The following is a 15,489-nucleotide window of genomic DNA, read 5'->3' as shown; positions in this document are numbered from 1 at the left end:
CATCTTCTGTAAACCATGCTATTTCATATCTCAGGACAAGGATTTGTATTGCAGAAAAGTGCCATCAATCCTAAACCGTCAGATTGTCTGTAGAAAACCCCCTAAAAACATGAACAATGGTGTCGCTACACTCGTCATCTATCTATTGCTTCATAGCTTCATCGTATTTGCATTATAGCAACCTGCTTCAAATCTCTCTTCTCTCTTTTCTTATCTCTCGACTCGGCTGTTTGAGAAATTTTCACATTACGATTTCAATACCTTGTCTACCAATCGTCTTCATCTTCTCTCTTAGCATTCCCTTGCATCGCGCTTTGTCTCGCTCGTAAAGCTTCCGCTAGACCACCGGCTAAGCTTGGAGTTGGAGTGCTTCGGCCACTGTTATTACCACTTCCATTACTAGATATACTCATTCCAGAATCGCGAGGCGCAGGCGGAGGAGCTGGTTTTCTACCTGCTGCTGGGCGTTTGGCCGGCGGTGCAGGAGGAGTAGGTTTAGAGCGAATGGCAGCACCGTTTGTACCATTCATCTTCGGAGGTCCAGGAGCCGGTGGTGGTGCTGGACGTGTGGCTACAGGAGGAGGTGGTGGTGGTGTCACTTCTTCGAGGTAAGCAGTGGGTGCCCAACCTTGGCCACGGACGTTCTTAGTGAGCCACCAGCCTGTTCATGGTTAGTATGATCGTACTTATGCAATCCTTAAAGTAAGCTTACCATTTGTTTCCTTTTGGAGGACAGTCACTATCTCACCCTGCTTCAAGGAAAATTCATTAGCACTCTGTCCAGCGAACTCGTAGAGAACGCGGTACTGAGGTTCCTTCGATACAGGAGCTGGAGGAGGAGCTGGTGGAGCCGGTGGTGGAGGAGGCGGTACAGCTCTAGTAGATTGTGTCGATTGTACTGAAGTATTTCTTGTGTGCACCGGAATAGAGGCCGCGACAGGATTGACGGCAGGCACAGGTCTTGCTGCGGCAGGTGCAGGTGTAGGAACTGGCTTGGGAGTTGGTCGATTTCCGTTCGTCAATCTTGATGGTCGTCCTCCTGGTCCTCCAGGCTTGATGAGACGACCTGAAGTGAATGGTTTTGCCGCGACAGGCTTGCCTTTCGGCAGTGGCTTTGATCGAGAATTTGGTGGCTCGCCTGCTTGGGTGTGGATAGTAGCACTCTTGTAGTGATCTTGCGCCTGTTGAGAGTCTTTCACCACCTTGATTAACTGCATCTTATTAGGTTTCTTGGCATACTCAATTGAATCTCCTATTTTCAGGTTGAACCCGCCCCCAGGCATTGCTGCTTGCATATGCGTAAATAGTTCGGTTTTAAATACGCAAGTCAGGAGTGGATCAGCTTCCTGTGGTGAGCCCACGCCCAAGGAAAACCAATCATCGCGGCATGTCGATATGCTCACAAATTTGATGGCTCCAAGAGGAATTGCTTTCTCCACGGCAATTTGAACCTGCTTATTGACAAGCAGCTGACTGACGATGTAGAACTTTGTCCGCGTCATTATGAAGATACGGGGGCTCAGCTTACTTGATCGGCCGAATTTCGTCTCAAGAATCTCGCCACGGCAGGAGAAAAGGGTGACTTCGCTGGCTGGCAAATTAATTGACCCACGAATTTTTGATCCAGGGCCTGTCGTTGCTGCGATTCCAAGGTAATCACCCATGAAACGTCTCGATCCCAGGAGACTGTATCTTCTTCTCTCTTTACGTCCTTGTAAAATTTGGTGTCCTTTTTCTCTCAACTCCAAGAACTCCTTGCCTTCTCTCTTCTTTCTGAACATCCTCTGAATTCGAGTTGCAGCTTCGATTCGAATTTGTAAGAATGCCCTCCACACACGCTGAATACGAGCGGCCATGTTATGCCAGTAACGATCTCGCATATGTTCTAGGGCGAACAAGGTTTCAGGGGCTTTGATAAATGCCTTGGTCACACCCATTTGGTATTCTTCGACGGGTATATTCGTATCTTTCAATATTTGCATGGCTCCAGTCTTGGAATCTCCTGTCCATATGTAGTCGCCAGCATAAGAAGTTTTCGGGGAGAGTAAGTAAAATCGTTCAACAAACTTGTCAAAAGTTTGACGGTATGCAAATCCGGCACGACGAATACGAACGTTCTCTTGAAGACCAAGATACTTAACTTGATGCAGGACGTTCTTCTCATTGTACTCAGTAGGTGATTTATTCTCGTTAGGCTTAATTGTTCGGATGTATGATGGGGTTGCCTTCATCAATGTTGTCACTAGGTCATTCGCGGAGGCCTTGATTTTATCACCGGCAGATGGAGGCTGTTTTCTATTATCCTGATCGACTTGATGAGGGAACAACTCGTGAATAAAATGGTTTCTACTTTGCCCAAATAAGTTAAGCAAGCCCTTGAGGAGTTGATCCTTGTTCTTGTCTGTAATTCCTTCAACAGTGTAGCTCACATCACCTGCATAATGCTTGATGATAAAGTTGCCTTGGCGAGGGGTAAGATGAGGATTTGACATTCCACTAATTGCTTGCATAAAGGTGCGATCACATGCAGCTGGATCAGCATGAGCTGTCTTAGTTGCATCTTTCATAGCGGAGAATACACCTGGAGGTCGAATAGCTTCGATCAAATCACAAACAATTTTGTTGTCAAAGTATTTGATCGGCGTCCATTTAATCTGCTCCCGGGCATATTCTTCCTGTTCGGTTTTTAGAGTCAACTGAATGAAGATTTGTTGCAACTTCTCATTGACGTAGTTGATGCACAATTGCTCGAAACTATTCTGCTCAAAGATCTCGAAACCATAGATATCGAGAATACCTATCGAGTTCGATGTTTCTGCCCGCGCAGTGAGAGATTTGTTGACACGCTCAACAATCCAATCAAAGAGGTTGTTGTATATTGCCTTAGCTAGAGCGTCCCTTGTGGCCATTGCTTGAGGGACATTCGCAGGTGACTCGATGACTTCCCCATTTCGAGGAGTAAGAATTCTAATAGTGATGGCTTGAATAACATGGGCTGCATCAACATCCAGAAGGTAGGCTAAGAAGTCAACCACTGATTGATCAACGACTGTAGCATATCCATCATCACCTTCGCGGAATTGAATATTTCCTGTCCACAGGATAGCAGCCAGCATGCGGAATATCTCGTCTTGTTCAGCTTGCGACAAACCAATAACCTTCATGGCCTGCAAAGTATCCTGATATTCGGCGAGATCATCGATCCCATCAACGTCGAAGCACCCGGCTTTACTCGTGTACAGATACTGCGACGGCTGTTGGATTCCATAACTTTCCCTGTATGCTTGTGAGGCCCCTTTCGTAAATTGGTAGAAAATATGGAAATTTCGCTCGTCCTTGATTTGAGTGACTACTCTCGTCTTCTCCAGAAGATAATTTGTTATATCCGCGCCCACCGGCTCTCCTTGCGCATTGAATTGCAGTTGGAGGTATTTGCCGAAACGAGAGGAGTTATTGTTCCGTAGTGTTTTCGCATTACCGAAAGACTCTAGCAAAGGATTTGTCGCCAAAACCATCTCTTTGGTTTCTTGAATCGATGAGTTGCTGCCTCCAGAAACATTGGCTATATATTGCATGATTCGCTTCGCCGCCTCGGTCTTTCCCGCTCCAGATTCTCCTGAGATGATAACACATTGATTATCTTTGTATGCATTCATATTATAGTAGGCAGATTCGGCAACAGCGAAGACATGAGGTGGCATCTTAAAAAACTGTTAGAAATGCAGGTATATAATGTTTGGGTCTTATTGTAACTGACCTCCAGTCGATTCTTGCCTTTGTAACTTTCCAAGACCGCATCTGTGTAAATTCCCACTGTGAATTATTAGAGATGTGTGTAGCTCGAAATATGCACCTTGTACTTACAATCTCGGAAAGGATTCACAGAGACAAGCACATGGCCAATGTATGTCTACCGAAAACTGTCAGTACGTAACCTTCTCGAAGACCTTCCCGTCGATGGGTTCGCCTGGCGCAAGGATGTAGACCATACATAAATTTCCCTATTATCGAACCTCTTCTTAAGGTTTTCATTGATTGCTTCATTCGAGACCTTGCTGATTAAAGTAAGATCCGACACACCAACTTCCTTCTTTTTGGTTGTATCGAACTGGGCTTTCTGGATATTCGGCTTTCCCCCCGGTGCACTGTCTGCGGCAGAGGCATTTTTATCAGCCTTCGGACGACGACTGATACCCTAATTCAACAATGATTGTTAGTTATGGCAACTTCTGTGGGAAGTAAGAAGACCTTTGTTGTTCCATACCATATTGAAGTTGGCCCGATGCCTGGTTGTCAACCCCCCTTACTGGCGCAAAAGCTCGGCGCAATGATAGCAGTTCTTAAGGAGTGAAGTGAAGATTAACACAATGAATGTAAAAGAAACGGCATGCAAGAACCTGTGATTAAAGATTCTAGATTCACAGATTCAAAACACGAATTTTGGGCGGATGGTGTATGTTCAAGAGTCGATAATTCCTTAGAAAGCGTCACTGGTAGATAGATGATCGGCTTCGCTACGAAACGCCGTTCCAATCAACAAGCGCTAATTCTCAACGGTAAACTCCAAGGCTTTAAAGTTTCTAAATTAGTGGACTCAGCCTTCTTGACCACGCATTCTTTCTTTTCTTTTCTTTTCGCCGCATTGAAGGCTTATCATAAGGTTACGAATTCACGGCATGAACAAAGACTTGCATTTTGTGTCGTGGAGCTTCACTATTTCACCAATCTCAAGTTATACATGTCATCATGTGTTGTGATGGAGCATATCTGGAGTCCACAAGGATCGTGGCATTTGTTATGACATTGGCTAAATCGATCTGATCCACCCTTTGAGAACCTATCTACGGAGAAGTGTTGCTACCAGTTTGGAATATTGATATATCCTTCAAAATGATTGATAGACCACGAAAAATACACTTCCATACTTTAGGCCAAATGTCTATTTTAACGATATCACAAAAGTCTTCTACTCCATGTCCTTACTACTGTCTTTGTATTTGGATTGTTACATGCACACAAAAACTTTTTTTGCTAATTTGGTCGAATCAAAGCTTGTGCATTGCTATGCCTGATTGCTCATTTGCTCTTTGATTAAAGCCAACCGACAACCTCTCTATACAATCTAGCGGCCCATTCGTCAAGCAGATACAAGTGTTCTTTGCTTTTGAAGATTGGGTTTCTGCCTCTCCGAGAGTCGGATCAAATTCTTAGGAACGGAATCCACACGACGAAAGCTCGCATTTTCCAATCATGCCAGCGTTACTCCCACTCATGACATATTTTTGGCATTAATGATGAATAAAGATAGATGATCCTCTCAACCGCAACAGGCACAACATTATCTTGAAATAATGATGCTCCAGAACAAGGATTGGAGAAAAGGTGCAGAGATGTTTCGACACTCAGGCCAAGTATGATCAAAACTCATGGAGTCATAAGTTCGTCGACACACGGAGTGGATGTAAAGCATAGAATTCTTCGGATAACGGTTGGAGCATGCATTAATGTTTATGGCGAAAGTGCATGTCTTATGATATTCGGTCTCTCCTAGCGACAATGATGTGTGTTTGGCACTGTCGTTCGAACTTACAACCACTAGATACATAGCAATCACTGGTTGAAAGCGCTACTGTTGTTTTCGCCACGCTCCGGCAGACATGATGTGTCTATGAACTTTCGCCAGTACGGAATTGGAAAGAGAAGATTTTGATTCATCCCGGGTCTCGAATTCGCATCGGTAGACAGAATCTCCGTCTGCGTATCTTCTATCCACACCATATGCACCGATTGCCCAGGAACCAAGACATCAACCCTTCAAGCTATGGTTGAATATGTCATAGGGATTGCACTGTTACGGACGGCCTTCAAATGGACGTGACTAAAACCTCATTCTAAACCAGTTCTGAAACAACACGATCTGCCATCTCCAACCTCTAAAGTAGTGAAATGATTTCACAAGCTCCGGTTATCTGTACGGATTCACACTCGAATTAGTACATCCATCGGTGAAGCCTTTATATTCGCGACCCGGAATTTCCGAGCTTTTGCGCCAGTTAAGCACTGCTCATGAGGCACACAATCCATTTGCGCCGCTGGAGTTGGGGCGTGGACTGTGCCTCCAGCGTGAAACTGTAATGTCACGTGAACATAACATTAACAGAATCGGGTTCGGCAATTTTGGGACCTCCAGAAAGGTCGGACGGTATGTACTAATCATACTTAACACCAGCATAATCTTGGATTTAAGAATTGAGTCGTATTTCTGACTAACATAGAATACGCTTCGCCATGGTCAGATACTGGTCCAGCCTCCAAATATGGATTTAACGCCTGCCAATTCGGAACCCAACGTTTATTAGCTCCAACTAACTAGATATGACAGCTTCGCACAACAGTACTCGATCACAACGAGGTTTCATGGTGATTTTAATGAATGATGCGAAGATTACTTATCATAAAAACAAATGATTACGAGGTCGACAGACAGCATTGTGCCTCTGCGCGCAAACTCTGCAGTTGGTCCAAGAACTACGATGTCACCATAGAAATCATATCCTATGGTCTGTTCTCCTTATCAATCCGTATACTTCCTAAAATATCCAAAAATGGTTATACCCTGCCATCCATCTTATCTTCAAACAGGGGAGAAAATCTTCAATACAGCAAAAGTTCTCCGTTAAGAGACTCTACTGGCCATAAATAGAATCATGGGACGGTGGAGCCATATAAACTATTATGGTAAAAGCCCAGGTATAGGCCTTCTGTGGAACGAGGTACCAGATGGATTGATGCAAGTCGTGCATAAGTGCCACTTCTGTCAATAATTTTGTCCAATCAAATATCATTTTCAAGCGCCTGGGGTACCTCGATACCCTGTTACTTAGACACGGGGTTGCAGCCATTCCTATTATAGAAAACCTCAACTTTCTCAAGATTGATTCTCTATTTCTTTCACCAGTTCTATTCACTCGACATCTAAATTTTCAAATTTAATCATTTGAAGGAAAGCGGCCAGATAATTCAGCCATACTGAAATTTATATTCATTCCCGAGGTCCCTTCAAATCGCTCGATTTTTCAATAAGGACTGTGGTGGACAAATTCACCCCCCTGTTCAAACGTCTACTTCGTAGATAGAATTGGACATTTTTGCAACAGACTTCATTGCTTCTCAATGCTACTGCGGTTATTTGCAACAACGTTCGTCTCAATTTATTATCGACAGAGTTTTACGAGCTTAATTGAGCATCTCCAACATCCTTTAACGTCACGAAACCATAAACTGCTTCTGATAATCCAAATATTGGAAAAATCTGATACAGCCTTCTCCCTTGCGAAACGCACTGTTACATCCGATCTACACCTACTTGATCTAAGAGTTCGGATGGCATTTCTGAAAGGACGGTAATCTTCGTCTCTATCAACAGGTTATCTCCCTGAAATTTATATCGTTTAGGGAATAGAAAGGAAAATCAGATATCATTGTACACCCGTACTGGGATTCGTTTAGGAAACCTGTCGTCCGAAATTTTAGCTTGACTCCGCAACAAACGGCTGTACGAGCGTTGGATACGGCTCCAAGAGAGTACTTCTCTCCGCATATCCCATCATCGAAAGTATCAAATGATTAGTGTGGCTCACCGATCGAACAACCTTTATTATTCAAGACTCACCTACATACCTTAGCTTCTCATCTTCTCCTCTTTCCTCGGCGTTACAGAAGAACAAGACTTTCCCCGTCAAAGTTCCCACACAAGCTGCTGGCTCAAGTCATTCTTTTCTTTTGATGAACATTAATTTTTTACACATTATTTTCAAATAGTACAGCATTTAATATTTTTAAGTGAGGTCGGAAACTTTGATTGATTCTCTCCCTCAAACGGTCAACGATCTCACTCTATTATCTTCATCAATCTTGTCGCTGGACGACCTTTAATATTTGGGATATTTGGGTATAGAGAAGATGGGGCTTCTACAGTTCTTGAAGGGACAGCTCCGTGGAACGAAATTACTATTTAATTTCCTCTTCCACGGCTTTCACATTGGTCTATTTGCTTTGGGGTGGTGAGTAAGCTCTTGACCTATCCGTCTTTCATTCACTAACAACTCATCCAGGTGGAAGCAAGCTAGTGACCCCAGACTAGCCGGTTTGAATACCCTCACATTCTCAGTATGGATATCAAGAGGTGCCGGTCTAGCGTTATCCGTTGATATTGCAATGATCTTATTACCTATGTGTCGCAATATCTTGAGATATGTTAGACCAAAGATCAAGTTCCTACCACTGGATGAATCTCAATGGTTTCATCGACAGGTAGCATACTCATTGTTATTCTGGACAATATTTCACGTAGCTGCTCACTATGTCAAGTAGGTATTACGTCATTGCACTACCTTTTAGCCGCTAACATCGCATAGTTTCTTCAATGTTGAAAAGACTCAGATTAGACCTGTGAGCGCAATCCAGATTCACTATACTGAAGCTGGTGGTATCACTGGTCATATTATGCTGCTATGCATGATGTTGATGTATACGACTGCTCATGCCAAGATTAGACAACAATCTTTCGAGACATTTTGGTACACGCATCATTTGTTCATTCCATTTTTACTTGCAATGTATACTCATGCTACTGGATGCTTCGTCCGTGATACCGCAGAACCCTTCTCCCCATTTGATGGCAAGAACTTCTGGGGACATTGCTTAGGATATGAAGGATGGCGTTGGGAACTTTGGGGTGGCGGGCTCTACTTTATTGAGCGTGTGTATCGTGAAATCCGAAGCAGAAGAGAAACTCAAATTGTTCGAGTCGTCCGTCATCCATATGGTATGGTTCTCTCCAACCACTTATCACCAATGGAGTACTAAAACTTTATAGATGCCATGGAAATTCAATTCCGAAAGCCATCGATGAAGTACAAGGCAGGCCAATGGCTTTTCATCAATGTTCCATCCGTTTCCCGCGAACAATGGCATCCATTTACCATCACATCATGCCCATTTGACCCCTACATCTCAATCCATATCCGGCAAGTCGGTGACTTTACCCGTACTCTCGGAGACGCCCTCGGAGCCGGAGCCGCTCAAGCCAAACTCTACGACGGTGTAGACCCGAACGGGATGTACGAAGTGGCACTCGAAAACGGCCAAAAAATGCCCGACATTCGCATCGACGGCCCCTACGGTGCACCCGCCGAAGACGTCTTTGAAAACGAAGTTGCGGTCCTTATCGGTACTGGTATCGGTGTAACACCATGGGCATCCATCCTTAAAAACATCTGGCATCTTCGCCATGGAACCAATCCTCCAGAACGTCTTCGTCGCGTGGAATTCATCTGGGTCTGTAAAGACACGACTTCTTTCGAATGGTTCCAAGTACTCCTCTCATCCCTCGAAGCGCAATCCCAAGAGGCGGCTGCACAACAGGGTGGTGATAGTCAAGAGTTCTTACGGATTCACACTTACCTAACTCAAAAATTAGACATCGACACGGCGCAAAATATCGTTTTGAACAGTGTAGGAGCCGATGTCGATCCCTTGACTGAACTTAAATCCCGAACCAATTTTGGAAGACCAGATTTCTTAAAATTGTTTGAAGGCATGAGAGATGGAATAATGGATAAGACTTATCTATCAGGTTTGGAGGGTGATTTTAAAACTAACATTGGAGTTTACTTTTGTGGTATGCTTATCTATCTTGTTCTTTTCCCCTTTTGCGTTATATCCTTTGCCACCCCTCCTCGCTTGCAGAGGTATATACTAAAGCAGAAAAAATAGGACCAAACGTAGCAGCGCGCTCCATTAAAAAAGCATGCAAGCAAGCCACGACTCGCGATGTCAATTTCTCGTTTTGGAAAGAACATTTTTAGATGTAGATGTAGATGTAGGATAGGAGGGCAGATTCATGATTGAACTTACTTAACATTGGGGGGGGGGGGGGGGGGGGGAAATCCACCCCCCTTATGATTGAAAGGAGGAGGGGTTGGGTTGGAAAATTATACTTTTTGAGAAAAAGGGATTGGAGGGGAAGGGGTTGGGGGGGATTTTTTTTTTAAATTTTATTTTGGCATGGCGGGGAGGCCGGGAGGGACAATGAAATAACATACAGATAGCGGATTGAATTGAATTGAATTGAAATGAATGAAATAGTCAAGTGCCATCAACGACAAGTCAGGATAGATATAATATAAGAGGTTTTTCATTTGATATAAGATGGAGAATTTCATCGTACATCTTTGTTGCGTGTCTAGTGTTGATGAGAACTATCTACTCCGAATATCTACTCCTCGCCTCCTCTACCCCTCGTCTAAATTGATACAATTGCTGTTTAGGATATATAACAATAAGCTCTCAATTCCACATTATCTGCACTCCTTATATAATTCTTACTATATAACTCCATATGGGATGGATATTGTAATCAATTTAAAATATCATATCCATGTATATACAACTGCACAGCTCAATCCAAAACGCATCCCATACAACCATCTGCATGAAACAACAAACCATCAACTTTTCCTCTCCTAAATCTTACTCCTCCCCGCCTTCTCCTTCTGATCCACTTTAACAACCACCTTTCCCCAGGTTCCTCTGCTTCCTAGACTCTCCAATGCCTGTGGTACATCCTCCAGTCCCTGAAACTCTCTATCCTTGAAAACCGTTCCTTTGAACTTACCCTCCTTGATCAATTTGAAAATACCATCCCAGACCTCCTGGATTCTCTCAGGTTCATTCTGCACATATGCTCCCCAGTGTAATCCCACAATACTAATATTTTTCAATAACACCTTATTCATTGGCACCTTCTCGATATTTCCCGCCGCGAATCCTATTACGAGAATTCGTCCATTCCATCGTATGCATTTTGTAGATTTATCGATTAAACCTACGGGATCGAACACAATATCTACACCTCTATTATTTGGAGTTAATTTTTTCACTTGATCAGGCCAGGAGGCTTCTGTGTAATCGATAGCATGATCTGCGCCAAATTCGCGGGCTACTTCGAGTTTTCGCTTTGTTCCAGCTGTAGCTATGACGGTTGCGCCGAACGCTTTGGCGATTTGAACGGCGGCGAGACCTACTCCACCAGCTGCTGCATGGACGAGGACATAGTCGCCGGATCTAATGTTGGCGCGAGTTACTAGGGCGCTGTAGGAGGTGGGTGCTGTGACGAAAAGACCAGCGGCTTCGAAGAAGGACCAGGATTCTGGTACGGGATAGAGTGAGGCTTCCTGGGCGCAAACGTGGGTTGCGTAGCCGCCTTGAGAAGCTCCAAACACGCGATCTCCTGGTTTGTATTTGGGTGAAGAGGAAGATTTAGGAGTCGATAGGACGACTCCGCTGAATTCTGAGCCGGATATCCCTGGACGTGGGTGGTTAGCAGATGGTCATGATACTTTTGGGATATGGGATTGGAAAAGACTCGTAGTACGACATGAGCTGACTGGCTTGCGAGAATGGCAGATCAAGGAAACTACTTACAAGGTAAAGGAGGTTGATGCTGATATTTTCCCTGGATTTGAAGGAGATCAAAGAAATTGGTAGCAGTGGCATGGATTTCGATTAAATATTGATCAGGATTTGGCACTGGATCTGGTAGATCTGTGATTTTGAGATCTTGAGGTCCCTATAATGGGTGAGGGTATGTTAGGATAATGATTGATAGATAGATGTCGAAGGGAACAAGAGCTTCGGAGCTCTGTCTAAAGCTTACCTTGACATATTCTGTGATTTGAATTCCCCGCATATTGTGAAAGACTTGATTATATATGACAGATGAGATCAATTGAAAAGAATCAATTTGTTTATTTGATTGAATGAATGGATGCAACAGAGAGAAATGATTGAGAAAGGAGTGGTATGGAGAGACTGATGAACCCCGGATTCTTTAAACGCGGGGACCGAGCCGAGGTCCAAATGTCCTGTATAGTTGTCGAAACTGACCTACCTAAGAAGATGGATTGCCATTTAAATAAGAAACACATAGATGGGTAGTATGTAATGCTATGATGCTATTCATGAATATTGCGACTTGACTTCACCTATGTTTTGTCATGTGGAACCTTCACCATCTTTACTCGACCTCTCTGGACTGAACTGCGAAAGCTGTCTCGCCAAAGATTATATTTGATAGGTGATGCGGGGAGATCGAAGAGATACTACGTCGGATGTATATGTAAGACTTACATAGGTAGGTATCTGCGTATCATCTACAAACAGATGTAAAGTTAGGTACGCTATGTAAAGGTTGTAGCGTGGGTATTCTTATGTTTTATTATCTATCTTATCCTTTCTACTCGAGTACTTGATGAGCTAATAATCCAGTTTGCTCTGGTGTCCCGACAATGCTTTGCCCCTTAAAAAAAGGTTAAAGTAGGTAATCGGAAAGCAAAAGACTTCGATGGAAGGTGCTGAGTAGGAACCCTATACTAAATATTACCAGTAGTCACACAACATATACTACAGAGTCATGTAGGTAGATCATGGTCCCAAAAAACCCGACTAAGAAAGCAAACCATTTGTTAATACACACACACGCAACCTTCAACACTTTAACACTTTTGAAAAGAACCAAATTTCCTCAATAATAGCAATTCATTCTCATTTCTTCGCTTTCTACCTCTACCCTTACCTCCCTCCCCCCCCTTTCGTGCTTCTAGTGGCGAGAGTCACAGCAAGAGCACGCCAAAGCATTCTCGAACCATCGAACGTCATCTAAGCCCCAAGCCCACCAGCCGAGCCCCTCACTTCGATAATTTGGCTTATGATAGTTACAATTATCGATCAACCATCTACCTATCTCCCTGATCAAACCACCTTCACAATTAACACAACATAACAAATTCCCACTTCCACATCCCTCTTTCAAATATCTCCCTCCAATAAACCATTGAAATTATACACTCATAAATCTATCACCATGTCAGAGGAGACGTCAACTGCGCCCGAGACCGATTCTCAAATCACCTTCAAGGTCAAGACATCCAGCGATGGAAATCACACAATCACCATGGCAGAAACTGCATCAGTTCTCGACCTAAAGACCAAGCTGGCAGGAGATGATTACGAAAAGATTCCAGTCGACCGTCAACGTTTAATTTATTCGGGTCGTGTTATGAAGAATGAGGAACCTTTAAGCACTTACAAGATCAAGGCCGGCAATACAATACATATGGTTAAGAGCGCGCAAAGCAACATGGCCCAGAATGCTGCCAATACCACAGCTGGTGCTGCAGCAGTACCGACAAATATGGCAGCCGGAACTGCGAACAATCCTCTGGCTGGTTTAACAGGTGCTCGATATGCAGGCCAGATGGGTCTTCCAGGTGCTGAGATGTTTGGCGCAGATGGTGGAGTACGTATACCTTTTTGCGATCAACAATCTACTGATACTAACATTTTCGCAGATGGGTGCACCTCCGAGTGAAGATGCGATCGCTCAAATGATGGATGATCCCAACATTCGCCAAACGATGAACGAAGCTCTCAACAACCCAGACCTTGTCAATATGATGATTCAAAATACTCCAATGCTTAGAAATATGCCAAATGCGCGAGAAATGTTACAATCGCCAATGTTCCGAAACATGCTTACAGATCCAAACGCTCTTCGTCAAGCTGCTGCGATGAGAAGGCAAATGGCAGGAGGCGGAGCAGGTGGTTTTCCTGCGCCGGGAGTTACGGATACGACACCAGCTGGAGCTGCAGGGAGCACACCAGGAAGTGTTCAGGCAAACATACCACCTTTCAACCCTTTTGCGATGCCTGCTGGAGGCGCTGGCAATCCATTCGCATCACTTTTCGGTGGACCGGGAGCAACTGCCGCTGGTCATACTCCTGCTCAAACTCCCCCAACCGCGGCTTCTGCTGGAGGAACACCGTCAACTGGTGCCGATGCCAATGCACCAAATCCTTTCGCTTCATTATTCGGAGGAGCGGGTGCCGGCGCAGGTGCAGGTGCAGGTGGACCGGGATTTAATCCATTTCCAGGAATGCCACAACCAACACCAGAACAAATACAACAAGCAATGGAAATGATGCGAAACGGATCGTTTGGGGATATGTTCGGCGCTGGTGGATTTGGGGGTATGGGTGGAATGGGTGGTGCAGCTCCGGGTGCTCCAGCAGCTCCAGCAGACACTAGGCCACCTGAGGAGAGATATGCCGATCAACTTAGACAATTGAACGACATGGGATTTTTTGATTTTGACAGAAACGTGGAAGCCTTAAGAAGGAGTGGAGGAAGTGTACAGGGTGCCATCGAGCAATTACTCAGCTAGATCTTTGTTGTGCTGTTTTTGCAGGGGGCAATGTTTATATCAGGATTTTATGGAGAGCCTTCATATTCGCTTTCAAGCAATCACGAGGATTTAATGGCTTCAATGATCTAAGCGCTTTATATCGGGTGTTAAGGAGTAATGTCTTATGCTATTTTCACCAAATAATAAAAATATATGGATTGAAGTGATATGATTGTATACTGAAAAGACTTATTTGCTATGTGTTTGAAAAAGCAGTGGAGAAGATGAAGAGAACTACTAGTGCACCTCACCATCACATTTCACTCTTTAACCTTGTTTATATATTATAATTTCGTTAGCGCGCTCAATTCAAAATCTATCTTAATAGACTCGGGATATGAACTTGCAGAGGTCAAGACAAGGGAAAAGGGATTATGCTTTACCCAGCTTTATATCTACAGAGTCGTTTAATCATCCTTGAACATTGTTGAGAGATATATCCTTTGGCAGATAGTAGGAGATGTGAATTCTGTTTTTCTGGGTTTAGAATTTATATTATGGGTTAGTGAGTGGTGAGTTGTGAGTGGTGGTGTATGTTTGAACTTAGTTTATTGTGGTAGCTTTTTATTGTATTTGGAGGCTGTAGAGGGTGTAGATAAGGGTAGAGTAGAGTATAGGATTGTAGGTTTTTGGTATAGTTAGTTTTTTGGTTTATTGTTGTTGGTTTGCTTGTGTGGTTCCTTCCTAGGTGTTTTGGTTAAGGGTAGGGTTAGTGTGTGAACGAAGTGAATGACTTCAATTCAATTACTACTGTAATAAAGAACTAAGCGAACGCGAAAGAGACTAGCTCTTTTAGTAAGTCTATATAAGACTTACTACTTTCAATATGTAGCTAGCTCTTTAGACAGAATACAATTAGACATACAGGACCTACGTAATCCGTGGGTGCTACGTCTTCCGTATCCTTCTCGTACCAACAGTTAGGGTAGGTTTGATACTTTTATATGTTTAGAGTTCAGGTGTATAATGGTCTTGTTCTTATACGAGGGATTAATGAAAATAGATTATTTCTTGAATCTTTTTTTAAATATTTTAACGAATTTATGTACCTTAGCTTTGCAACGTTTGCAGTCGAATTATCCAACGCATATTCCACTCAGCAAGTGTTCGATAAGTCACTAGAGCAACTTCGAGATTACAATTTCTCAGTTACAACTTACCAATGATAAGCTATCAAATTCCT

At 43.6% G+C, this 15,489-nt stretch overlaps 4 protein-coding genes across 4 annotated transcripts; 2 read left to right on the top strand and 2 right to left on the bottom strand.

Annotated features, from left to right (window-relative positions):
- Positions 1–266: 266 nt before the first annotated feature.
- On the bottom strand, positions 267–4,267 carry SS1G_05662 (hypothetical protein; the record flags this gene model as incomplete). Its single annotated transcript, XM_001592691.1, has 6 exons — positions 267–661; positions 713–3,701; positions 3,758–3,813; positions 3,865–3,910; positions 3,992–4,195; positions 4,265–4,267. 6 exons carry the CDS (start codon positions 4,265–4,267, stop codon positions 267–269), a joined length of 3,693 nt encoding a protein of 1,230 aa, XP_001592741.1.
- A 3,695-nt stretch (positions 4,268–7,962) lies between these two features.
- On the top strand, positions 7,963–9,869 carry SS1G_05661 (hypothetical protein; the record flags this gene model as incomplete). The annotated part of the gene is made up of 5 exons (XM_001592690.1): positions 7,963–8,063; positions 8,115–8,369; positions 8,418–8,827; positions 8,879–9,646; positions 9,778–9,869. The coding sequence occupies 5 exons, from the start codon at positions 7,963–7,965 to the stop codon at positions 9,867–9,869; spliced, it is 1,626 nt and encodes a 541-aa protein (XP_001592740.1).
- Positions 9,870–10,526: 657 nt separating this feature from the next.
- SS1G_05660 (hypothetical protein) lies at positions 10,527–11,752 on the bottom strand (the record flags this gene model as incomplete). Its single annotated transcript, XM_001592689.1, has 3 exons — positions 10,527–11,368; positions 11,488–11,632; positions 11,720–11,752. 3 exons carry the CDS (start codon positions 11,750–11,752, stop codon positions 10,527–10,529), a joined length of 1,020 nt encoding a protein of 339 aa, XP_001592739.1.
- A 1,555-nt stretch (positions 11,753–13,307) lies between these two features.
- Positions 13,308–14,285, top strand: SS1G_05659 (ubiquitin-like protein; the record flags this gene model as incomplete). Its single annotated transcript, XM_001592688.1, has 2 exons — positions 13,308–13,355; positions 13,413–14,285. The coding sequence occupies 2 exons, from the start codon at positions 13,308–13,310 to the stop codon at positions 14,283–14,285; spliced, it is 921 nt and encodes a 306-aa protein (XP_001592738.1).
- Between the last annotated feature and the right edge of the window lie 1,204 nt (positions 14,286–15,489).

This window comes from Sclerotinia sclerotiorum, genomic scaffold, assembly GCF_000146945.2.
Source record: "Sclerotinia sclerotiorum 1980 UF-70 scaffold_7 genomic scaffold, whole genome shotgun sequence".
In the NCBI taxonomy this organism is placed as follows: Eukaryota; Fungi; Ascomycota; class Leotiomycetes; order Helotiales; family Sclerotiniaceae; genus Sclerotinia; species Sclerotinia sclerotiorum.
Note: the sequence above shows the minus strand (reverse complement) of the source record. Positions and strands in the feature narration are given on the sequence as shown.